The sequence below is a fragment of the Amphiura filiformis genome, chromosome 9 (assembly GCF_039555335.1).
Source record: "Amphiura filiformis chromosome 9, Afil_fr2py, whole genome shotgun sequence".
Classification (NCBI taxonomy): Eukaryota; Metazoa; Echinodermata; class Ophiuroidea; order Amphilepidida; family Amphiuridae; genus Amphiura; species Amphiura filiformis.
Window position 1 is genome coordinate 35,269,907 of NC_092636.1, and position 27,690 is coordinate 35,297,596.

At 36.7% G+C, this 27,690-nt stretch overlaps 1 protein-coding gene across 1 annotated transcript; it reads right to left on the reverse strand.

Annotated features, from left to right (window-relative positions):
• Nucleotides 1–1,817: 1,817 nt before the first annotated feature.
• LOC140160056 (zonadhesin-like) lies at nucleotides 1,818–27,523 on the reverse strand. Its single transcript, XM_072183326.1, has 20 exons — nucleotides 27,407–27,523; nucleotides 26,358–26,520; nucleotides 25,925–26,095; nucleotides 24,428–24,636; nucleotides 23,175–23,349; nucleotides 22,168–22,284; nucleotides 21,394–21,608; nucleotides 20,629–20,745; nucleotides 19,654–19,812; nucleotides 18,574–18,724; nucleotides 17,174–17,359; nucleotides 15,956–16,149; nucleotides 14,332–14,518; nucleotides 13,135–13,260; nucleotides 11,779–12,144; nucleotides 8,834–8,967; nucleotides 8,015–8,218; nucleotides 7,150–7,296; nucleotides 5,810–6,056; nucleotides 1,818–5,106 (listed from the first exon to the last, which is right to left on the reverse strand). Exons 1-20 carry the CDS (start codon nucleotides 27,515–27,517, stop codon nucleotides 4,784–4,786), a joined length of 3,702 nt encoding a protein of 1,233 aa, XP_072039427.1. The 5' UTR covers nucleotides 27,518–27,523; the 3' UTR covers nucleotides 1,818–4,783.
• Between the last annotated feature and the right edge of the window lie 167 nt (nucleotides 27,524–27,690).

Consider the following 27,690-nt stretch of genomic DNA (forward strand, 5'->3'; position numbering starts at 1 on the left):
TCCATGCAGAAAAGTAATAGTTTGTATTGTGTATGATGTTTCCTTACGAGTGAAACCATGGTAACATAGCAAACAAAGGTCAGGTCTATATAGGATTCAACTGGGCATTGACCTTTGTCACCTTGCTACCATGGTAACAAAGCATCCTAGCTATCGCAAACTATTCTTTTTCTTAATTGTTTATAGAAGCCGAAACATTTGAGACTTTTCATAAAAATCAGAGTATTTTTCAGGTTTTGACCCCTGTGGAGATCAAATCGTGACCTTTTTGCTTATAACTCCAGAAGGGTATGTCACAGATAGGCAAAAGTATACTTTTTCTGGATCGCCATGACACTGAAATTTCAGTGAAGTAATTGGATTCCTTACCCCTATAATATACATAACTTTTGTTACCAGTGCAGTGTGTAGGCCCTAGTTATATCTTGAGAAAAATGCAAAATGAGTCCCAAGTGCAGTACCACCTTAAGGCTGCCAAGGCCTTAGAGGAGGAAGAGGGACGGGAGGAACAGAAAATATTGACTGATATGTACTATAACATGTACTGTTATGTACTTATGTACTGATATGTACTGTTATGAACTGATGACATGTACTGATATGTACAGACAGTGGCGTAACTAGACATTTTCATTTGGGGAAAGCAGGTGCAAAATTAATAAATGAGGGGGCAGGCATCATGTTGTTTGGGTTTGTAAGCATGTCAACACCCTTGTCGCATTGGGCAACAAGGGGGGGGGGTTGAGGAGTCTTGGGATCTGCTTGGAATGTGTCCCCAGTGTTCTTTTTGACATTTGGGGGATGGGGTTGGAAAAATTGTCTGGAAGTATAGTGAATCCAGCACCTTGTGGTGACAAAAGAACTTTATGGTACAAATGCGCGCAAAATATTTGGCATATTGAAGCCCCGATTGAAGCTAAACTGATGATACATGGTACAAATAGTGTTTTTTTTTGATAAAATGGATCAAATATGAGGTTAATTAATAACTCTTTACCTTTTTCATTGGGGTGGGGTAAGTAGGGGGCAAGGGTACAAATTGGGCCCCCCTGCTCCTCGCTAGTTATGCCACTGTGTACTGATATGTACTGTTATAAACTGACATGTCCTGATAAGTACTGACATGTACTGTATTAGTATGTACTAGTATGTACTGCACCTAAAGTTAGATTTTGAGGGGCGTGAAGGACTTTTAGTGAGACTTTATTTGAATATAAGATGTGAAAGATGGCAAAAATCAAGTTTGAATTAAGCTTTGGCTTCACTTTTTCACAGAGTGACTATTGAATATAGCATTTATAAATTATTTAAATAAATAAATAATTATAGCATTAGTGCACTTTTTTTACTCACCCTGTATCGAGACAATTTCAGGTTTACAAATTTGGTCCTAAAACTTTAGTATGTGCAAGCAGGGGTGGCAGACAAGGTGGGAGGGCAACCAATTCTTGACAAGGGGGTGGGAAGAAATAAAATATATATTAAAGCTTGATTATTCCTATTTATAGGAAATGACTGCCCAACCTTATATACCCCATTTCATTTTTGAACAACTTCCTACTTTTTAATGAGCAGGTCTGTTTTTATTGGTAACAATTAAAATGAAACATTAATAATATTTTCACCAAAAGAACCCACTTGCAGCATCTGTCACCAAATGTATCTGAGAAACCCCCCCCAAATACTGAAGTATAACCAGAAAGGTCTGACCTTTGAGATGCTGAATGGCACAGTCTATTATTTCACCATTTTCTTTAATAAAACTCTTAAGACACAAGAAAGCAAAAACAAGCCTACTTCTACAAAGTATCTTCATTTCTCCATTTCTAGTTTATTAACATAGTACTGATATTTTAATTGCAGCAATTATACTTATATACTGAAAAGAGAGGTCAAATGAGTTGTCACATGTACAAGGCTTTCATCTGATTGTCAAGACTTCATTCACCGATTGATAGTAACAATACAATTTCATAACCAATTTTTTAATCTTCAGATATCAATACAAACCTATCTGACTGCCAGTTATCATTTTTGAAAAATAGTATTTGTTTCCACATGTGCATGTCTCGAAATAGATGCCATTTTCTTCATCACAAAAATATTGCATGTTATTTCAACTAAAATTAAGTATTTAGACACTTCACAGTTTCTCAGTATGATTGGCCAGCTTAACTTGATCATGTTGATCAGTTTCGTCAATTCTGCCTTTGATATATTCTTTGACAAAAACAAATTTCTTTTGAATAAATATCATTGTAATGATAGGGAGTTGTTCGATAAAAGTTTAACAATTACAGCTCAAATAGTTTTATTCCTTATAAAGAAATCCGAATATTTGTTTGATATCGTATAAAATATATAGCAACATCAATTCATGTTTTCATGTTCCATTTGGCGATGCAAAATAATAATGAAAAACCTGTTCTATGGGCCCAACCAACCCAGATATTCCATTTTGGGATTTTTTTCCAAATTTGTTATATATGCATATAAAATCAGCAAAAAGCAGATTTATTTTGATTGAAAAATGTAAGAGAAGCGATGGAAGCAATTGCTAACAAGTTGCAATTTATTTACATATTTGAGTGATTTTTACAATAATTTGGTAAAAACAAACAAACAAACAAACCCATCTAACCGTTCTTAGTTGAAAGTTCGCCTGTAGAACAAGTTTTTTTCTGTTGCCATATATTGCATTCCCTTTCATGGTAACTTAAAACTATGCTGTAACTTAAACCCTTTAATATTATAAACAATTTCTGTTTTCATGGCAATGGTATACTTAACAACGAGTACTACAATTTAAACGAAACAAAGTGTGATTACAAAATTAAACTTTATTAAAAAAAGCTTACTATTATATTTACATAGTACTGATCAAAATCTGTAAAACATTGTTTTACTTTAAGCACTGCAGCAACTGCATGCTTTGACTAATTCATAAATTAACCATCTGACAATAAAGCTGTCTTAATTTAATTTAATTTAATAGTTGTCTCAAAGCCCCCGTTTGCATTAGTAAAATTGCCCGCTTTTTGCTTGTTATTTCAGCTGGATTGAGTACATTTCATTTTTTTCTTTCAAATCCAACATTAACATACACAAATCTCACGTCTGACATCGGCAAGACGTCACAAAGCCTAAATCGTAAATGTCAGTAACATTCTTCACCTTGACCACAGTGAAACCTCCTAGACAAACTCGTCCCACTGATACAAACATTCCAGCATAAAAAACACATTCTGCATTAGGTTTTCATCTTGGGAAGGCTTTGAGACAAACTATTAAATTAAGATGGCCTCCTTGATTTGTTTACCTTTTTTTTGAAAATTTATCTTAACAACTAAAAACTATTTCATTCATTACAAATCAAGAACCAAAAACTCCTCTTATTCTAAAAACTTGTTTATAACTTACTTTGCACACCTGATAATATCTTACAATTATTTAAGCAGTTATTTAAGCAAAGAAAATACTTAAAAGTATTTTCTTTGTAATCTGGAAATACATGTATTCTGCCAAATTAGCATCCTCCTCCAATAAGATTGCCCTTCATGTAATTTTCAAGTGAACTATTTAAGCATCCATTTTCAAAGCACTCATATACATCTTCCAGGTTTAGATTATGATGATTCTGACTTCAGATATGCTGGAATTTTTCCTGCTTCCATCTTGATAAAAAATTTTCTAAATATTAATGTCTGTACCACTAAACCAATTAATATTTGTTGTTCCCCATGAGATTCTTGAAGTTAAAATTACTTGCAGAGATAAATATCACATCAAATACACATTCTTAAGTTTGCCTTATGTATCCAGACCATAACTAAAATAACCTGGCAAACAATGTGAGAGCAAACAAAGCCTGTTGGATCTGGCAGCAGTTCCTGTGGTCAAATTGAGAACAATTATATTCCATGAAAATGAGAGTTTTGGTGCAAATTTGTTATCAAATAACAAATAAGGGCCTATTCCAGGATTGAGTTGAAATTATCTGCTTTGAGACATTTTTGGGAAAATTTTGAGGCTTTTTAGAAATCCCAATTTGATATTAAATATACTACCGTAAAAACTCAATAGTTAGCGTACTTACTTTCGAGCGCTTTCGAAAATATGAAATTGTACTAAATTCTGGCGCTTTACCAACTGAGCTAATGGGGTTGAATCACAAATTCGCAGGTGTACTTGTTCGTATAGAACTATGTGTATCGATGATTTGTTCAAAACCCTTAACACTTTTCTGGATGGGGCTCTTCATGTTTGCATGTATTAAAAGCACTTGATAGTAAGCACATATGTGTACATCCATATCAAAACGATGCACTTGTCGGCTGCTACATGTGTCTCATTTCACATAATAGTTAGGAATAAATATCAGACTCATTTCCGAAGTGGAGGTCACTTTAAATCATCCCAAGTCACATGGTTTAGGAATACAGAGAACATTCCTTAACCATGTGACTTAGGGATGATTTGAAGTGACCTACACTTGAAATGAGACACATGTAGCAGCCGACAAGTGCATCCTTTTGATATGGATGTACAAATATACTAACTATCAAGTTTTTACGGTATTGATTCAGGGAGTCAGGCAGTTACAAAACATCGATCCCATTCATGGGTTCATATCTCAAAATTTTATTTTTTATGACTACCTTGGTCTAGTAAAGAGAATGTATATTTGAAGAAACCAGTTGCTTTATAGATGTGAAAATTGCTTTTAAAATGGCTGCCATTTTACACAGTAACCTACAGAGTAATGCATTTGTGGTGTGAACTCTTATGTAGAAGTTTCTCTAATATTACCAAAATCATACTTTAATGCATAGACATTATCAATACCACCTGCTCCATCATCAAGAGGAACTTTCATTGCAAATGGATCACGATGTGGAGCAAATGGTCTCTTGGAAGATGACATTCCTTCTTCAATCATCTCAACTACTTCAGTCTTAGGATTCTTGTCCCTCTCCTGGAGATCAAATTTCCTGATGGATCTCTGGCGACGATGGTATCCGTAGATGACTACACATATGATTGCTATTAGCAATAGAATGGCAAGTACAACCACTGCACTATATATGGCGACAATGGATCCTGATCCTGAGTGAAATTAATAGATAAAAGCAACAGCATTACTGAAATGTACCTTTTAAAACATGTGTTGTGCAGTGAGATTAGAGCATGGTCAGCAATTATTGTTGGCACATATTACTCCATCTTCCAGAAAAATACAGCACTTATTTTTTGGGATAAAAATATTGTCCTGTTTTGCTGAATGAAATGTAGTATTACAGGAAATAAAAGTTAAATTCTTACTATTTTGGCAAAGTTTTGGAAATAAGGCCAAAAGCATGGGTTTTTACAGTGTTTTTTATATAATGTGATAAGCAAGCCCAAATATTTATACTAAGACTAATTTCAGGTTATGCATTTTTAATTTCTGGAAAATGCATTTTTAAATCTCTTTTATAATCATTAATTACCAAAATTAACAAAAATTATGAAAATTATATGCTAACTGTTAGCATATACTCAAGATTATAAACGCTTAGCCAAAAATTTTGAATTTTGAGACAGAAATTGCAAAAAAACCCATCAAAAAATGAATGTTTTTGACATATTTCCCTCATATTGCAACAATATCAAAATTGGACTTTAAAAGGATTTTGATTTAGCTATGTCAACTCAATTAAAAAAGTAGAGCTCTGAAAACAAAAACAGAACATCTCTCATTAGTAGTATTCCCTTCTAGTTTGATGTGCATGGTATTTTGCAAAAAATATTTACATAACAATAAACTTACTTTCTGGATGGTCTACCACTTCAACATTTGACTTATTCTCAGGTGTTGTTCTCTCATCTGTTCCTGCATCACCAGTGCTGCCTATAACAAACTTATTTCCAGAATATGCCACAGATATGATGGGAACTTGAAGCGTACCATCTTTGGCTGAGGTCTGGACAGCTTCAACAATAGTTAACGTCAGTGTTTCTAGAACATCTGATGAGTGCGATGTCACATTTGATGAGGTATTGTCACTTGTTATCTCCTGTTTACAAATTATAAATAAATAAGCATAAAAAATGCAGTTATGATCATGCAAATAAAATGGGTCAGATAATCAAAATCTACCATTTTTCACCCTGATGTGGCAGTGACATCTGGATATTGAAGCAGCTGTTTTGCTTGCACATCTATGCGGTGTCTTTAAGTAAATGCATGTGTACACCAGCGCTTTGAGCAAATGCTAGTGATTTGAGACTGGGCCAAATGAAATACGCACTGACGTCACTACCACATCAGGGTGTAAAATGGTATAGGGTACAAAACACATAATTGTTCACATAATGTTGCATTAGGTCAAAAGGTAGTCATGCCTGAGCAATGCTCATGTGCACAAGTGCCCATCTCATTTTCCTTGGTGTTTGGGCCAGACTCCCCTGTATAAACTTGATGTGTGGGATTTGCCACTCTTCCCACACAACAAGTCTATTTTATCTTCCTAACACTATGTTATGCCAGTACCCATTTATACCCCTGGGTGGAGAGAGACTATATCGAGGCCTTGTCTTGGGGCACAACATGATAGCACCACCACCATGGTTCAAACCCATAACCTTCTGTTTATGAGTATGAGCCTGTACTGCAACAGTTTTCAGCAAGGACCTTCAGCGCACTCTGTTGATTTGGTGCTGCGTAAACACATATACATCAGGTTCTGATTGGTTAATTGAATCATGTCATCATCACATCGGCACCTCATTCACCGATCATGTTGCCTTCAAATTGTATTAACGATTAATTATTACTGAGTGTAAGACCTAGAAAAATAAATTAAGCTCACACAACAAAGGTCCACTGGCATGGTGCTGTAATGATAAAAACGAAAGTGGCCCTTGTGATCTTACTAACATGTGTGCAACAATTACAAGGGCTCATTTGTATATTATCTTTATATTTCCAGCTTGCTGATTGGTCAAGACATGCTAACGGAATATTGCATAATTGGACCTTAAAGATTATCCAGACACAATATTAATATAGCATAATTGCAAAATGTTTACTTTTTAAAAGATTTTCAAATTAATATATTGACCTACTGGATGAATAGTCTGCACCAAAATATCAGACTGATCTCTTACCAGAGCGACTGCTACTTCTTTAGTTGCAGCTCGTTTACGACGATTTCCCCCAGACGGCACAACTGTACACTCATAAGTGACACATTCTTCAGTGGTAGTTAATGTGGCTATATAATTAGTACAGAACTCCTCGGATGTCATACCAGGCTGTAATCAAAACATAAACAAAAATAGTTATTCATATGCGCTGCACCAAATCCAGAAGCCTCAGCACACTTGACAGGAATGGCTGATCACTATGGCCCAACACACACAATATTTAACCATTTTGAATCATTCAGGGATGCAACTCTATATAGGTGCATAACCCTAATCAGCTTACATGTACATATAACCATTGCAACCAGGATCAGTTAGTTCCTTGTCCATGGCTAATTTCAAGCTAGCGCAATTATTCTTAAGAGACCAAACTTTACATGAATGCATTGGGTTATTCCAGTTGAAATCCATACACCCCTATGGAAGCCATGGCCTTAATCTCCCATACAGAAGGTGTAGATTTCAAATGGAGTTGCTCATCCAGGTAACCCTATTTGAAATTCACACTCCCTGTGTGAAAGATCAGGGTCATGCCTTCCATTGGAGGTATATGGATTTCAACTGGAATAGATAGAGGTTGTAAACAGCTTTAGACCATATCTTTTGTTCTTGTTGCAACAAATAACCGGTTTTGCTCGAGTTCAATCACACCTTGTTTTCGTAAAATCACTCAATTTATAAATTTGCAAAATGTCTTTATTAGAAGGTAGAATGAATCATTCCATGTGACATCATAAAATCTGTGGCAAATACTCATTAGCAATTAGGGTAAAGCAAGATATAGAAAGAAATATTAATATTTAAGGAAACCATAGACTTCACTTACTGGACTCAGCAACGTCAGATCAATTTCAAATGTAAGCACTGTGCATTTACGGTTTGCAGAACAACCTGCCAGGGTGCTGCCACCTCCACAGTAAGTTTGAGCTGGGCAATTTGTCAAACACCACACATCCTCTGATGGTAGACACTCTTGATCTCCTGGGCAGTCGACAGCTGCATTGGTACATTCAATGGCTTGATTGGCATTCTGTTTTTGTTAAAATGAAGATAAATGAAAAATTAAATAAAATTAAATAAGACAACTGTTAATTTGTCATGTTTATCATTTATACACAGGACAAATGTTAAGTTTTTTCCTGTTTATCATTGTGAATCATTCTTTAGTGATGCAAGTTGACTCATTATTTAACAATACGAAATATTTCGGTTATTTCTCAAAGAGCTGGGTGAATATTATATTTTTGAAAGTTCTCTGCATGGGGTATTCCGTTTGAAATCCTTCACAACATAATATGAGCATTTCAAACTGAAGTTACCCAATAGTCTATTCTAAATGAAAACCATACTCCCCCTGTGGAAGACACTAGCTAAATCTGATGAACAGGGGGAGTATGGATTTCAAAAGGGGCACAAGATGTCAAAAAACTTCCTGTTGCAAAACTTTGACCCGTCATTATCTGTGGGATATATGCTATTTTATTTTTCAATAGCGACTGTACATGTAGTCTTCTTTCCTTTTTTTGTTTTCCTTCCCTTTTCTTTTCTTTAGCCTTTCCAATTTTCCTCTTTCATTTTTGTCTGGGGCGGGGGAGGCACTTTCCTAGCTGCGCCACTGCAACCATACACATAAATATTTACTTACACTTAGAGGGCATTCAATAGTTCCATCATTGCATGTACAGTCAATGCCACACTCCTGATATTCCCAAGATTCCCCATTACTGAAAGTTGAATAGCCATTCCAGCACTGTGGTACATTTGTTAAAGTATCAAACCCTAACAGATAAAAAGATATCAAATGAAATGAGAAAAATTGGTTAGTTTTGTTGGCTTCATATTTAACAAGTAACGCATAAATGGCGAGAGTAAATGCATTTTTTATGAGTTTGAGTTTGAGTTTGAGTTACAATTTAGAGTTTGTTTTAGAGTTGCTAGTTAGAGTTAAAGTTGCTCTAACTCTAAATCAAACTCATAAAAAGTAAACACTCAAATGGCGAGAGTGGAGACAACAACCAGTACTAATATAAAGATGGATATGAAAATTGAAATAAGATGAAGGAGAGAGAGACTACAGAGAATAAAGAGATAGAGAGAGAGACAGAAGGAAATAAAAAGTGTGCAATGTATTTATGCATTCATGATTCTAGCACATTTACTAATTATGAAAGTTATTTGTAAGTATTGACTGCATGTTGACAGATAAAGTAAGGATAAAAGTATTTTCAAACTTATCCTTACTCTTATCTGTCAATGTGCAGTCAATACATACAATAATCTCAATTTTATTATTGCCGACGTTGATCTAATTAGATCAGATTGTGTCACATATACCCATAATATGTTATATCTTGATAATCTCTCCTTAACATACTGTACACAGAAAAAATGACATATTCTAGCAAGAGATCTGCCCAATATCTAGATTTCTTAGTCAGTGGGAGTGGTCTAGTTCGTAGACACATAATCTGATTGGACAATCGCATGATTTCAGGTGTCATCTATCAGGCTATAAACGACCCCACATCATCATGAGTGTTGATAACGCGTAATACTGTAACGGGACCGAGCTTGCCCCTAATACTTTTGTAAACGACTGATGGAGAAGACTAGCCTTCTAAACATACAAGTGGTAGCGTAGTATCAAAGACTGACTAGAATTCTCCCCAAGATATGTTGAATCAGTGATGCATGAAATGAGAAGTAACAGGTAAAAATGAGACTTGACAATTCTGTTTTATATTTGCTTCTTTTGTTATATCTTGTATTGTTATTTTGCTTTCATATTTGTCTTATCACATCACAATTCATAAATACAAGTAAACACTGGTAAATACACAATCTCTGTTGTTGATCATGACGATATCTCCTTATTTATCTCTTTTAAATCCAAATAAATTACCATTAAATGCTGCCGGGAAGTATATACTATCTGCTTGAATAATCGAGAAGCATAAAAATACAATTTAATCAACAGAATCTCTCATCACATGACATAGTCATAGGCTAGGCCAAGGCCTAGTAGGCCGACTACAGAGTATAGTATCCATGTCTGTACACCTATACTGAACTTGCCATGCAACAATGAATGCACACTAAATACAGTGCATAATTTTCCATTGGACTTGTGCATGTGTGCGGCAAGTCACTTGCACAATAGGCATAGGCGCTAGGCCAAAACACCCGAGTGCATAACCACCCTGGTGTTGCCACTATTGTGGTAGCCAAGCTGCCCCTAGCTCAATCTGAGCTCCAGAGTAGGGCGTATTTGCTTTGGTTGGCAGTGCTTACCTTCAAACTGAGTGAAGGTTTGGGTGGACTATTGTCCACCAAGCAATCTGATTAATTTGCGTCGTGCACGGCCTTTATATAGACTCCTGAACGCGTTCATGGAACCTTTTGGCGGCCGCGTTCAAAGCGTAAGCTCCGTTACTATGGATATCGCTCAGTCACTCCGCGTCAGGCGCTCACTTTCGAAATTCAGCAATCTAATAACTAGAACAACTGTCATGACTGTAAGTGTTTTTAAATCAGGAATCAAACTGATGACCCCCTTTTTGACCATGTAAAACATAAAAATACTCAAAAATATCTTAAAATTCTACATCCTTAAACAATTACATCTTAAATAATCCAAAGTTTGGATCAACAAAAGTCGTTTTAAGGAAATTTACAATTTTAGGAAAAACTTGTTTACGTTCAGACGATTGCTGGCCGGGAATTTCAAAATGACAAATCTAAAATTCTTTGAAACAACACATGAAAAACCTGAATTTTGTCCTCAATATTTACTCAGTAGAGCGGTATGTAATACCTTATTTTGTTCCTGACAAAATTATTTACACAATATTATAAGATCTCTGTACAACTTCTAGCAGAATAGTGAAATTTTGAAGCCAAATTCGCATTTACGACATGACAAATTTCTCTGCCGTATTTTCAACCCACGGCAAAAACTGACGATCGACAGATAAACAAATCCAAATATTTACAAAAATATACCTTGTGCAGAGCCATGCAATCATTTTAAAATGCATAATAACAATCAAAAACTACCACGAACACGTGAGCATCTTGACTTTTCTCTAAATATGAATTTGACAAGAGCTAAATTTTCGTATTTCTGCAATGGACAAACACACAGGAGGTAAGCTTAAAAAGAGGCCAAATATCTGAAATCGCATTTTGGCTCTCCGTTTCAATACGCTTGTAGAGGTGCGAGTATGTATCGCGTTGTATGCGGTGACTAGTGCGGAATACATGCACACATTTGCAGTACGCGCAACAGAATACACATTGTAAGTTGTAAACAAGTTTTGTTCATGTTATAATAAGGGGAGTTTTTATGATGGTAACTTAGTTTTTGCTTATAAAAATAGTTTACAGTTATTAAAATAATATTTAACTGACTAAGAATGAGAATAAACGATAGGAATTTTTATTTTGACTATCCTCTACCTATGATAGACGACATGCAGGTCCAATATTTTTATCGTAATGGATACCGGCTGCGCCCGCATCCACTACTCAAAAAAAAAAAAAAAAAAGTACAAACTCCTATAGTTTATTCTCTAATTTTCAGGCACTCACCTGCTTGCCAATCCACAGTCCATCCTGACAAGGCATTAGTAGCATCAGTCCTATACTGAATCCACCCAGAATCTCCTTCCATAACCACTCGTCGTGGCGATGTATTATACCCATACAGCTTATATACCACTGATATCTCAGTGTTTGGTAAAGTAGTTCCAAGCATTGCTGGAGGCTGGAACCCTGGGCCCATGTAGAGAACATCTTTACCAATTTCCACAAAAAATGAGGTCTCAAAAGTGAAGATGATGTAATTGGCATTTGGAATATAGATTTGATAACAGGCAACATAGTTGTTATTATTCGGTGATGTGAAGGTGCCTGTTTGCCATTCGTCTCCGTATCTGCCTGTGAACATATCACAATCTGTAACAAACAAAATGAAAATGTAAATAAATAAATGAAAATGACCACTGGAATAGAAAACCCCAACAACAACCATAACATGGCATATTTAAGTGTGATTCTGTATGCTAAGGAGTTTTGATACTTCATCTACATTATTCTGTCGGTTGGCATGACGTCTCTTCTTCCCAGTGGTTGCTTTTGCAGATATTTGACTGTTCCATCTCACCCCCTAGGACATGAAGGGGACACTTACCATTGCATTCAATATTTTATATAGGAAATTACAAAAACATGCCATAAAATAAATGCCTCTTGATGAAATAATTCCAAATGTTTGATTTCTTATCAGGGAAATCAGCATTACCACAGACAAAGCAAATTGATATTTTCTGTGCTGAGAAAATTGGCTTGATCTGAAAGTCCCTGTACAAACCAATAGGGATTCTGTGAGCGTGTCCCCTTTGACAGACGTGAGAAGTGGGTAAGAGCAATAGATAGAACAGCACAGACCAAGAAAATATATATGCTTACATGCATTCTATTTCAAATGGCTACATCATCATATATTATTCTTTCGTTTTGAACTGTGACCTTAAAATGAATGATCTACACTACAGTTTGTAATATCATTAAAGCACCCATTCTCCCAACAATTTTCAATGGAGTTTCCCTGATGATATTATTTACTGATTCTAAATTGTTGTATCTTTCTTTTGTGCAATACATTACTATCACATAAAAATATGTACCATTTATAAAAGCTTAACCCCATGAGAACTACCTGCCAATTGGCCAAAAAGAAGTTTTCATTATCAATTGGACCAATCAGCAACATTGTTAGAATAATTTCACCACACAAAAAATTGGGGTGAATTATTTGCAAAGCTCCATTCTGATTGGTGATTAAAGTGAAGATATCATGTAATCGACCAATCAGAGGAAATGTTAGATTGGCAGGTAGTGCTCAGAGGGTTAACACATATATGTAAATCAATAAGATTGACTAACCTGTTGTAGGAGTATTACAGTTGACACCTGTGAATCCTGCATCACAGTTGATGCATACATAAGCTGGGTCTCTCCCTACACGTCTGTCACACTCACCTCCATTCTCACATGGATTAGTCAAACATTCTATGTAGAGCAAAAAGGACAAATTCAATAATTTTAATGAACAAATGTGCTCACAAGTGAAGCTACCCCTTTGTTGACATACAGGTACAGAATTGTACAGAGTTGGTGTAATATGAGGTGCCAATCTACAGGTGGAATGCATTTGGGTGGAATAGATTTAAGGCAAGTGCTGATAAAAGATATCAGGTGTAAATGTGCTCAGGTTTGCACACCAGGGTTCCACTGATCTCCTCGCTAGGTTTGTGCAGCTGCCTTCCCTTATCTCATGATTGGTGATGTAATGTGCATAACACCAGGGCATAACAATAATTGGTGATTAATTATTTTATCTTCTTAGCATTTATTCAAGAACCCATTAATATTACATATTTACAATTAACTGATGCCTTAAGTGGTAGGGTCAAAAGCTGTTTGGGTGAATGCAGTGCTATCATTTCCTGACAAAACCTTAATCTTCCACAAAGGGAGTGTAGCTTTTAAATGCGATTACCTGAATGGGCGACTCCATTTGAAATCTATAAGTATATGGTGCATGTCTTCCATAAGATTTCACACCACCAAATAGAATTATATGGTTGTGTGGCCTTAATTTCACTTCTCAGAAAAACCCATGCATTCTTAATTTAAGCATTAAAATGAGTAGAAATTGCATAATTTTAGCCAAATTTGGATTGGTCATGATTAGTAATATTAATTCCTTTAAGTGTACCACAAATGGGAGAGATCGAATAACTTTTAATGATTTTAAGCAGCCTTTTCTTACAGAAACACTGGCATGGTTTTGCTGTAAAATAGGCAATTCCCGGACATCGTAGACTTCGAGGGCCAGTCGTAAAAAATAATGAAGGTCAACCTATATTTTTTCCCAGCCAGAGGGATCAGGCAAGGACTGAGTTTTAAAAAACTGAGTCGCTCCTGTGAAGAAAAAATGATGTTTTCTTAAGGCAGATTTAGCACATATCTTATGGGACTCTGATTTGGTGGTGTGAGATCATAAGGGGTGTGTAGACCATTATGTATCAACTGTATGATAGATTTTACTGAAAGATGAGAGACAGAACTCAAACCTACCATCATATATACATTGTGTAATCCCATCTCCAGAATACCCATCATTACAATGGCATCCATAGATGTTATTTTGTGTACCACAAAATGCAAGGTCTGCTAAACACTGGCTATTCTCACAAGTGAAGCTACCCCCTTGTTGACAGGTACAGTATTGCACACAGTTGGTTGTGTAGTATGAGGTGCCAATCTGTAGGTGGAATAAATGTGGGTGGAATATATTTACAGCAAACTACTGCTGATAAAAGCCAGAGCATAAAAGATATCACGTTCAATGAATCAGCTATGATTATTTTCAAGAACATGCTAATATTTACACTTTCTTTCAATCTTCAGTTTTAATCTTTTATCAGTATCAATTTTATATAGACACAATCATTCTCCACTGAACTACGCAACATCTAGACCTCTCAGATTGTTTATCTCATTAACCCTAACCCGCCTGAATGCTACAAAATACTACTTGATATATGCGCTGTTCGTGCATGCATCCCACGTGGTGTGATGACGCAATCGCCCTAAGTGATATATAGGCACGGTTTTGCTGGCCAGCGAAGCCCAAGCCCCGTGGCAAAGTGTCGCCGACCGAGTGCTTGGCATGCGAGGGGTCTCGGGTTCGAATCCCACCCAGAGCAAACAACTTCTTTCCTTCTAACACGCTCGGATATTCTTTCCTTCTTTCCCTTCCCGTTGCCGAAAAGCCCTTAGGGGGTTAGGGTTAGGGGGACATGCAGGGTAACAGATAGTGGTAAATTTGAGACACTGTTTTGTATTTTATCTTTAAAAGTACATAAAAGTATACATTTTCAGAAATGAAATGATGCAATAAATCCATGGTAGTGTGGTAGATTTCTGAAAAAATGAACCCATCTTTATAACTTTGAAAGATACAATACAAACAATGTCCTAAAGTTTCCCACTTAAAGTGACTCTGCAATGCCTCCTTAAAACATCTCTTAAAGTTAAATACATCCATGATACCACATAGTCCAACCACACTGAAAATGCACCGAACCACCTGATCCAACTGGAATGAGTTTAATGGTGACTTTGCCCTGGATCGTTGCTCATTACGTAAAGCAGACAATAGCTACTTGTTACAACACTAAAAATGCACTAACACGCCTCTGAAAACAAATTATTTTATTATTACTTTTTATTTTGTTTTCCGGTGAACATTACTATATCATTTGTAATTAAGGTTATATCCTTTTTTTCCCCTAGAGAAATTAAAAAATTGAAATGGGTAGTTGGACTCCTCATATCAGTGGCGTACCGTGGCCGCTCCTACCCCGGGAGGCTGAAGGAAATTCAATGTTGCCGCCCTTCCTCAACAGCCCAAAAAGGATGACCCAATTTTTTTCGGTGTTTAAAAAAGTGAAGAGCAAAAAAAAAAAAAAAAGGGGTATAAGCGCTAGCACCCTAAAAGCAACATATTTTGATGTATAGTATAATTTTTTTAACATTTTTTCCGCCCTTTTTTCTTTAATAATTCTTTTTGCCGCCCCTTCTTCTTCCGCTGCCCTTCGTTTTGACGCCCTTCGTTTGACGCCCCTTCGTTTTGGCCGCCCCCTGCTCTTACCCCCCCCCCCAAAAAAATATACGTATGCATATAGCAAACACTTACTGGATAATAGAAATCATTCCAATAGCATCCACACTGGTCTAATGGTACACATTGGGCCCCTTCTTGTATGAAACCATCGGCACATTGGCATCCAGGTAGGCATGGTATATGCTGCTCACATGGTGTCATCAAACAAGATGGCTCACATTGGTCCACACATGATGAATGCACTTGACCTTCACCACATTGGGCAGCTAGTTACGTAAGTGATAGGGTTTAATTACTTTATAATGAGTAGACAGACTTTCAGTAAAATACAGAATCTAGCATCCTCTTTTTATGGTATTTCCCAAATGTCAGTTGATTTAGACATTGAATTTGCAAGCTACGCATAAGTGTATGTATCAGAGTGCCCAATTTGCCGATCGTACAGTCATCGCAAAACAAGATTCTATCCGCAAAGTGTGTGTTGCGTGTGTGTACACCTGTCAAACGCATGCTTTAATTGCTGTGTACGCTTTGCAAAACCCTTCTGGCACGTTACTAGAAAAGGGTGAGAAACAAAAAATGCACTTTTTGCGCATACGTTTGCAGGGAACCTCATTTTGGTAGCAAGATGGCGGATCCGTGTTGTATTTTCTGTCTGTCAACATAAATACATTGGATGATGTCGCTGCCAAAACGATCGAATCGGCAAGAAATGTTTGAACATAAACATTATGCAGTCATATGTTTCTGATTATATAAAAAATCTTGACTGTTTTGGAGTAAGTTGGCAGGAGGGGCAAGGTTGCATTGTAGATCACAAAGTGTCTCTTTAATTACCCCAAAAGACTTTTTATCACGGGTCCAATTCTGAGAAATACTTCTCCCCTACATGCTTAATCAGAGATGCCACTCAGTTTCACTCAAAAAACCTGAAACTGGTGAAAAAAACTGAAAAAGCATGTGAATGCAGGCCAAGAAGTACAAAAACGAGCTGAAAATAAATAAAAATGTGTGGCAATTTGGACTCACAAAAAACCTGAAAAGTGGCATCACTGTTAATACTGTAAGGGTTTGATACATGACTTATATCATTTGTCATTTAGTTACACAAATATGTGAGGATCACAGGAGATGCTAGCGATGATAAATTGATTGAGAAAGAAGCTAGGCTTGTAAAATTAATAAAATATAAAACTGAAATAAAATTATTCAAATTATTTCAAAATCTGCATACAGGATCTATATATATGAAATGAACACAGCCAAATTTAAACACTGCTGTACACTTACAACAGAAATCTTCATTTCTCCATGCTCCAACATAGGCTCCAGATGCCCTGCAGAGGAGTTCAAAGTACTCAATGAGTTCACACACCGCACCCTCATCGGGCTCCGTAATACAGGCATCATACTTGCAGTCATCAAAGAAGGAAGTATCATCAATAATGCCAGCTCTTACACAATCCGAGAATGGACCTGTAATAGAGAAAAATAATAAAAGGGAAGGCAATATGATTCAGCATATTTCAGAAAGGAAACAAAACAACAGAATTCATTGCAATCATGTTCCTCACCATCATAGCACCAAGTATTGGTGCATCTGGGCTTACATTTTTTTGTATTGCTACATACTTTGTGTTTTACATAAAATGTTACCATCATGAAAATATTATACAGACCATACATTTTTTGAAAAATGTTATTTGTATGAAAGACATTAATAGTTTGGAAATCATCAATATCATAATGAAAATCAACATTCTGAATTAAAGGGGGTCTCTGGCAATCATAACATTATGTCTTATATGTTAGAAAAATAATTATCAAGCATGAATCACATGGTTTTATTTAAAACAAACTCATATTGACCATAAAAACTATTAAAAACAATTGGCTCTCAACAAGCGATATTCAAAATTCCCACACCGAAAAAATGATGTAAGGCGACGAAAAAAGAACCCCTGTTCTACGGGCGGACGGACCTTTCAAGTAGGGTCGGTCGGCCCATTTTTTTAATGACCCCAAAAAACACCAAAATCTGTTAATAATTTGCCATTTTAGTATATACAAAAAAAAATTGTTCCTGAAATTTCCGAAATTTGGGTCGGCATTCATTTGTACGGGAAATCAGCCTTCATTGTAATACTGAGACGTCATTGCAATGGACAATTTCGGCTACTATTATGGTCATTATGAGTTTGTTTTAAATAAAACCACATGATTCGTGCTTGATAATTATTTTTCTTACATATAAGGCATATTGTTCTGATTGCTGGAGACTTCCTTTAAACAAGTTATGTTGACCATTTACCAGATTTATTTTTCAAAAATTATCTGAATTTATTTCAATTCTGTGATACTTCTGTAAAATGTAATTTCTGCAGTAAGTAGATGATCCAATGAAAATGTGTTATTATTCTTGATAATGGTGCAAAATATAACCCAGCATGACTTCAACCTAGTTTTGTTCAGTACTAAAAGACCTACTGCTCTCAAAGAACTAAAAAAGAGAAAGTATCTACATCATATTGGATTGTCGTTCATAGGGACTACAATAAGAGACCAATGTGATAGTGAGCTATGTCAAGCCAAAGCCTATAAGCACACTCTTCAGGAAAGCACTGATCACTTTTATTTCTTCCTAATCCAAATCAAGAAATAAATAAAATATGCGAATGAAATGGACTTACCTGTTCCTGATATAATGATACCACAATATCTTTGAGCAAAGTTGAGAGCCTGTGGATCACCTTCACATGGATCATATGGATCAGCATTGCCATCCTCATCCACACAATCACCAACTAGCTTATGAGAGTTGCCAAATGTGTTGGCACTTACCTGAATAAAATTAAGTTAACAAAATGGGTGTGGTTATAAAAATAATCTTTAATGATATATTTCATTGTAGCTTGGATCAGTAAACTTAGCATGATATGAACCCTGACCATAAAAATATACCAAAATTTAATTAAAAGAGACTCATAATAAACATAATAATGGTCTGAATTTGTATGTTATATATGTCCAAAGGTAATTTACAAAACATTCACATTTTGTAATTTACAAAACATGCGAATTTAACATTTCGCAAATTTTGATACAAATCAATGAATAATGGTAACCGCACACCTTCTTCAAACCAATGTTTGAAAATCTATCACTAACAGTTATGCCATAGACCATGAAATACTACCATATGCATCCACACACTACAGTGGCCAGAACCCACCTTTACTATAATAGTCTAATCTCCAGTGGCATGCGCAAAGGAGGTCGGGGGAAGGAGGGCCACGCACCCCCCACTTTTGTTGGTCATTCGGAGGAAATGACTGATTGACCTTACACTCCTAATCAGACTCCATTTTCAATGTGCTGCACACGCCACTGCTTGTCTCGTGCTAATCTAATCCCCTGGGTAATGCATGTGCATAGAAGGGCAATTTTTCCATATCCTGTCAATGCAACCACATAAACGCTCTGATTCGAATCTGCCACTGCCAAATCCAATGTGGCATTACTCTCAACTGATGAGACAGACCATACCACCATCTAATCCCCTGGGTAATGCATGTGCATAGAAGGGCAATTTGTCCATATCCTGTCGACGCAACCATATAAACGCTCCGATTCGAATCCGCCACTGCAAAATCTAACATGGCATTACTCTCAACTGATGAGACAGACCATACCACCATTTTGTTTAATACCTTGGCAACCATTTGACACATGATTTCATCTTCTACCTTCTCATTTGATATTATACTTACAGGGTTAATTCCATCCAAGCTGAGGTCATTACTACCATCAGTATTGTAGTCTCCACATAGACCACATAGGTCAATGTTACTATAAATATCTGATAAAGTAATGTCAACATTGTATTGACCATTCCACTTCACAAGAAGACCAAAGTCAGTGTCAAGAATCTGGAAAAAATGTATGAAGGAAAAGCATCTCAGTTTGCTTAATGCTCCAACAGCAATGTAGTTATAGGTACAGCAGATCTTGTAGCCAGAAGTATTGTGCTGATGTTGCTAGTGGAATTAGCAATTTTATATCTGAATAGTACTTCTGTGTAATGTAGAGTGGCACATTGGTTAAGGTCTTTCACTCACATGCAAGACACCCTAAGCACCACATTGATTGGGACAATGTCTGCTTTCTGGACCGTAAAAGTGCCACTCGTACCATAGGGGAGTACACAAAGCCATACACATCAAGAGATGCAACTGTACCCTGCAGGGCCAGCACATTCTCCCTCTCAGTTACGACAACATCATCAAATTATGTGACCCTAGAACCACCAGTGGTCACATGACTATCATGGAATAAACCAGTGATTCCGAAGGCTTGTGGATGCAAGCTGCAAGCAATTATAGCTCTGAACAAAGAGATCGTGAGATAGAAGTTAAAACTTTCTTATTATACTAAGATTCTAGGTTGATCCCTGGTGGAAGAAAATCACTAACAGTTATCCCAATTTCTCCACTGCATTGAAATGTATATGTAGTGGATGACAACGATCTTGCAGCCAATTCCAATTAGGGTAGCAATTGGCTGTTCACCCAGCCCTGGATATCAATTAGAGAATGGTGCATGACATTCAATGATTTAACCAGGTTAAACAATAAAATGAAATGTGCAATACATATTTCATGATTTACAATAATATTATGCTTTTATCAAAATACTACTGAATCATACAATTTGGGATATAGATTGTAACAACATATAATACTCACCAAATAGTTTCCACTGATGTAGATATTGACCATGTAAGTCCCTCCATTTATTACTTGTGGTGGAATGACCACAGGTCCATTTATTTTCAGCACTTTGTCTTGAAGAAACTCAATAACCTGCTGAAAAATTACAGAAAATATCAAACTTTCAAATAACAAATAACAGCAGCTTTTGACACAACCCTGTAGCTATCAAGCTGATACCTAAAAAATTATTAATGAACATCACAATTAAACACAAATTTTGTTCAATTAAAAAAAAAGCTTCAGAGTGCGATGCATACCGTAAAGATTTGCCTAATGGCGCTATGAGCTCCCTTGACATAACTGGAAGTGCCCTCCCATAAAAATCCCCCACCAAATAAAGCTACCAGGGGTAGTGCTAGAACTAAACACTCCAATGTCCGCAGGGACCCCCAAACTTGCAGAAAATTAAAAAGTTGGAGGTCCGGAGTAGATTTTGGTGAGTCCGAGTTGCACAAATGCAGCATAAATAGTATGTCTGCAATAGCGCTAGATTGAAAAACAGGGGGTCTGCAGGGAACCCTGAACTTGCAGAAAATTTAAAAACAGGGGGTCCGAACTCTATTTTGGTGGGTCCGGGACCCCAAAAAGCAACCTAGCGCTACCCCTGAAAGCTACGTACCCTTAATTCTTGTTGGGCTTTTCAGAGGAGGGAACTCTCTATTTGTGCATGAATAACCCCCAAGGCAAAGGAGCCCAAGTGCGCCATTAGGCAAACCTTTACGGCATTATGTTACTTACATCTGTACCGATAGTGATTTCCAGAGATTTAGTAACAGAAGCAGCTGCATTTCTCACATATTCTTCTGTGCTTTGAATGATGTTAAAGTTAACAGGTCCTGGGTTGCCTCCACACATTCCTAGCAGACGATATCTGCATTTGCCCATGAAATCATATTTCCTACCATCAAATGTTTTGTAATGAGGATCACCATGGGCATAGCACATGGCAGCAGCTGTGAGTAGAAAAAAAAAGGAGCAGAGTTGAGAATTGTGTCAGGTTGCTGAAATATGGCCTGTGTACTACTGGACATTCATGATCTCCAGGTTATATATTTTAGTCTTTGCTATGCAGAGCATTATGCTTCTTGCTAGGGAAAAGCTTAAAAAATTATTTGCATTATGTCATCTATGAAGAGCCGAGTATAAACTCAAACTTTCAACTCCATTTACACCTGGTTAAAGTGACGCAAATGGGATTAAGTTGCCCAAGGATACAACATACATGTGACTTGAATCTGCAACCTTATGGTCATGAGTCTGATTGCTTACCCAATAAGCCACCATGTTTCACAAAAGACAATGCACTTACAACCATAATGAAACAACATACTTTTTCCTTCCTTTTAGTAATCAGTGTCATTACCCATTTCTAAGACACAAAGTATAATATCACAACTAGTGTAGATTACTTAAACTTTGACTCAATAATAGTTGTGTTCACATTTCTCCTTGGACAAGCTATCTGCTTTATTTAGGAGCATAAAGACTGAAGACTGAAGACTGAAGACTTACCTATGTCACAATTTGTGCCGGTCCAATACAGTGGACATTGGCAGAAGTAGTCATCAGCATTCCTATTGCATGTACCTCCGTTCATACATGGATGAGGACTTTGTCCACAAGGATGATCTGAAATGATAAAGGGTAACGTTTATTGCTGTAATCATAGAATTTCCTTCCTTTTAGTAATCAGTGTCATTACCCATTTCTAAGACACAAAGTATAATATCACAACTAGTGTAGATTACTTAAACTTTGACTCAATAATAGTTGTGTTCACATTTTGAGTAAAAATGCAACAAATAGTTTCCGACTCCTACCTTGTGTCCACACCTAGCCTACTCCTAGCACTACACCTATCAGTTCCACCAAACATTCACTTCTGGTCGGTGTAAACATAGGATACCTCTTCCAGTGTTTCTGTGACCTTTTACAACCACGCGATATGTAATTTCATAGTTCTGATAGGTCAAACTTACACTGGGTGCTAGGCGTAGCAGCATTCACATTGCAACTGACGCCTGACAGAGATTACACTTGGCTCGCTACTCCTCACTTTTGTCAGGAGTAGATTTACGCTGACCATCGTTCACACGCCACTACTCCTGGCAGTGCCTACCACTACTGCTAGCAACTTGTGCTGACCAAGTTCCGTTAGGCGTACGTCCGACAATGTGAACACAGCTATTGTATATAGAAATATTTAATATATATAATGTACACCCGAAAGAAAAAAGGCAAAAATTCACCCAACTGTGCTTGGTAATTTGCCTCATTAATATAAATATGTTGCAAAAACTTATGTTATGCAATTGACAAATTTGAAACAAGTCACTGTGTCACTTTGGCAGCAGACAGCATTCAAGTGTTCTAATTTCAAAGCAAATGAAATAGAACTCATTTTTTTTGGATGCTTTGTTTGTAATCAAAACATAATGCATGCCAATTTTGACCATATTGTTTTAGGTCTTTTCACACTAGTACCCACATCAACACCTTTTTACTATATTCAAACTTACCAATGCATTCAAATCCATCACCATCAAAGCCTTCATTACAAACACACTGATAATGTCCATCAATAAGCTGACAAGTTGCAGCAGCATTACAGGCAATGTCGGTACACTGTACCTCCTTGCTAGGGAGGCACTCACAGTGCTTCAAACAGCCTTGAGTCACAAATGTGTCTCCAATCTATATGGATAAAGGGATGATAAAAGATGTTACCCACCACAGAGGATTTCAAAACTTGATGCAATAAATGTTTGGAATTCTACACACCAATATCAATGCCAAGAATGAAAATCCAGTCAAAAATGGAAATCATGACGATTTTGGAAAAATCTTGGAATTGTGGAAAAAAATATGCAAAATACATGGAAATCCTGTCCAAAACTATAAAAATATATTGGAATTCTGGTCTCAAAACTCAAAAAAGAGTCTGGAATTCTGACATCCTTTATGGGGAATGGGCATATTTTATCTGGAACATGTAGAATATGGAATAGAACAATCCAAGTGTCATCCAAGTAATTTAGATAGTTAACTCTAAGACCCCAATAAGTTAAAATATTAAAACAAAAGATTTAAAAGTACTTCATTATAAGTTTTATCTGGTAATTATTATTAAGTTTTTTAGGGTCTTGTCTGACTAAAATAGCATAAATTTCAAATGACAACACAGGGTAATGAATAGAGAATAGAAGAGATACAATAAAAATCAATATCTAAATTACTGACTCGAGGAAAGTATACAGACTATAGGAAGGTGCCTTCCCAAGGTTTGCTATGGTAACCAATTTTTATATGGACATCAAGTGTGAACTAGTTTTTTCTGTCCCATGCTTGCAGCCAACTTGTGACAGAGAGCAAAATTAGACATCACTGCTGCCGACAAGTTCATTTTTAGCAACTCAGGTTACCCGATTGGTACTGCACTATCGCAACACCAGTATACAAACAATGTAAAATACATTTGTGACATGATCAAGGGGAATGAGTCACATGTCGGCCCTGGTCGAAAATGAGTTTTACACATGTTTCTAATTAGAGCTTTCTGGAAATGAAAACCCCATATTGATACGACTTTTCATTGTGAAGTTACGTCATTTTATCAATCGCTGAAAACAATATAAAACAAAAGAATTTGAACACTTTCTTTACCAATATCTCAAAATCAATATTGGCAACATCCGACTCATTTCCCTTGACCGTGTCACATTTGTTCAATATTAAGATATAGCTGAGAATATATACTTGATTTATAACTTACACTATAGTAGCGGTCATCATGGATACATCCACATTGATGTTCCCTGATACAATTCCCTCCATCCCATACATATCCATCATCACACTGGCATCCATCAAGCTTATGTTGGAAACATCCTCTCACATCCACATCCATGAATTTATCCCAGCAATTGGGAGCACAGGCACTGGCTTCCATGGTGTAATATGCGTTATCAGGACAACTGATGGCTGCAATTATAAAGGATAAAGTTAGATTAGGTTATAAATCTTTGCAACTGGACTTACTGTTTTTGTTGACTACAGTATCACGTCATATCTCTGATGCTTCATCAGGCCTAGTGATGTGAATTGGCTCTGTGTTATTGACCTGTGACGTCCACGGTGGTAGGAGTGGCGTCACACTGGAGTCGCCAAGGAATTTTCCTGATCGTTGGTTCGTAGCTGTGAGACAGGTTGTGGCGTAGTCCCCCTCCGCGATTCAAAGTTGGTTCCTCCCTGCGAACATATATTGCTTCCTTCACCCCTCTTTCGAACCACCAATGTTCTTTGTATCTTTGAATCGCGGAGGGGGACTACGCCACAACCTGTCTCACAGCTACGAACCAACGATCAGGAAAATTCTCGGCGACTCAGTGTGACGTCACTCCTACCACCGTGGACGCCACAGGTCAATAACACAGAGCCAATTCACATCACTAGGCCTGATGAAGCGTCAGAGATATGACGTGATACTGCAGTCAACAAAAACAGTAAGTCCAGTTGCAAAGATTTATAACCTAATCTAACTTTATTCAACTACCTGGATGATTGAGAATATTCATAGATATAATTATAAAGGATAACATAATGTATTATAAAATATTTGAATTCCCAGGGTGAAATAATTATGATGCAATGTCAGAAATTTATTTCTGGACCAAATCTGTGCAATAAACCATGAATGGACTTATGCTGGGCAGGGCAAATAGAATGGGACACAAGTAGCTAAAAGCCTCTCTGGGGTAAGGGGTAATAAGGTTACTGCCATTTTCAACATACTATAAAACAACAAAAGCCGAAATAGTGAATAATCGATTCTCAGTCATCCAGTCTTTAAAATCACAAAGTAACAAAAGCCGAAGTTACGAAGGGTATCACATGATTATTTCGTTGTTTTATAATCACTTGATAACCCTTTTTGACCTCGCTTTCATTGTTTTAAAGCATGTGATATCGATGTCCACCCCATCAATGGCAGAAAAGTACCAATCTATAGTGCTTTTGGCCTAATGTAGTCAGTGATGTCAATGCTTGGAAGCTACTTTTCCACATGCCTATATATGTGTGTGTTAATGCCAGTTCTTTGGGTAATATGGTCGCAATTTGAAATAAGCTGCACTTGGTCTAAAGCACTACATGCATAATGGACATTAACCAGTGGTAAGACTTTGACTGCATAGAAAAAAAATATAATAAATTTAATGAATTCACTCTGTATAGGCAGAAATAATTTGACAGCATATCATGTATAACTTACGGCAGAAACTTTCAGATCTCCATGTTCCAATACTGACACCACTGTTTTTACAATCCTGCGCAAAGGCTTCTATATTCTCACACAGAATACAGGTGTCTGGTAGCGAGGCACATAAATCATAAACACAAGCAGTGAAATAACTAACAGCATTGGGGCAGCCATCAAATGGTCCTGTAATAAACAATACAATATTGGTGAAAGAGTAATCACATTTGTGATTTTTGTCTAGCAAAATTCCTTTTACAAGATTCATGTCCGCAGCTCATATCGTCGTTGGGCAGGAAAAACCTCCAATGTGTCTTTGGCCCTTGAACATGTTTAAAGTAAAACCTCTTATTGTAACCTGTTGGCAGTTTTGTTTAAAACATGTTCAGGGGCCAAAAGCACATGAGAGGTTTTTCCTGCCCAACGACAATATTTACATGGTACTTACCATTGCCATCAATGATGATGACACATCGAGCTTCTGCGTCTGCCCTATCAACCCCATTATCTTGGCAAGGGTCATAATCATCACTCAGTCCTGCAACACAATCATCATCTAACAGAGCACTCGCTGTTCTCCAGCTATTACCAAATTCAGTTGGATCAGCTGCCTGTAATACATATAATAGAAATTGTATTAAAAGTGTCACAAAAAATGGTTCAAAATGCCGAGAATATATTACCATGTAAGTAAGATCAAGTCTAAATGAAAATATGATCAGCGATGCGTTGGATTGAAGTTGAAGATGTACATCCAAAGTATCACAAATAATGACCCAAGTTCCCGGCCCCCAACTCAACACAAAAGTTGGCAACCATGAGAGTTACCAAATCTTTCAAAGACCCCTTTGCAATGATTTTTCATCAAATTTATCCCCCTTTTTATCGAGGACAAAATTTGGCCAAAAACAACCCCTTTTTTATGGTTTTCAATGACCAAACACCTCTTTTCAATGACTAGAATTTCAAACGCCTCTTTTCAATGACACTAAATATTGACATAAAATTACCAGATTTTCTCAAGTACCCCTTTTATCCTAATTTCGCGGACAGTGCAAATTAAATACCCCCTATTTCGCTGATTTCATGGTTAAATTTTGTGGACATTCCAAATTAAATACCCCCTATTTTGCCAATTTCACGGTCCTCGCTACTGGTAAAAATATTACCCCTTTTCCGCGCTATTTGGTAACTCTCATGGTTGCCAACTTTTGGCCGGGCCTAAGTTGCCGATACCACATCCACCATTTGGATAATGATCAAGTCTGCATAAAAATGTGATTGAAAGAACATTTTGTGATTCTTATTTCATCAAAATAATAACAAACATATTTAAAAACTGTGATTGAGTAAACAGGTAAAACAAGTAAAATATAATGTGGAAATTGTAAACAGTTAAAAGATAATGTGGTTAAAATGTTTGTTAATGTCCTTTTGAGTTGCAAATTGTTTACAAGGTACAACATGCACTGTTCTATAAATATGTACATTTCTCACCTGTCCTCCACCTTGTAACTCAAACTCATCAGGAATACCATCCATATCACCACACAGGCCACATACATTGCTATTGTATGTCACAGGTAAATAAACATTGACTTCATACATGCCATCCCATATCCCATCTTACCTGTCCTCCACCTTGTAACTCAAACTCATCAGGAATACCATCCATATCACCACACAGGCCACATACATTGCTATTGTATGTCACAGGTAAATAAACATTGACTTCATACATGCCATCCCATATGACAACAAGTCCAAAGTTAGTTTCTAAG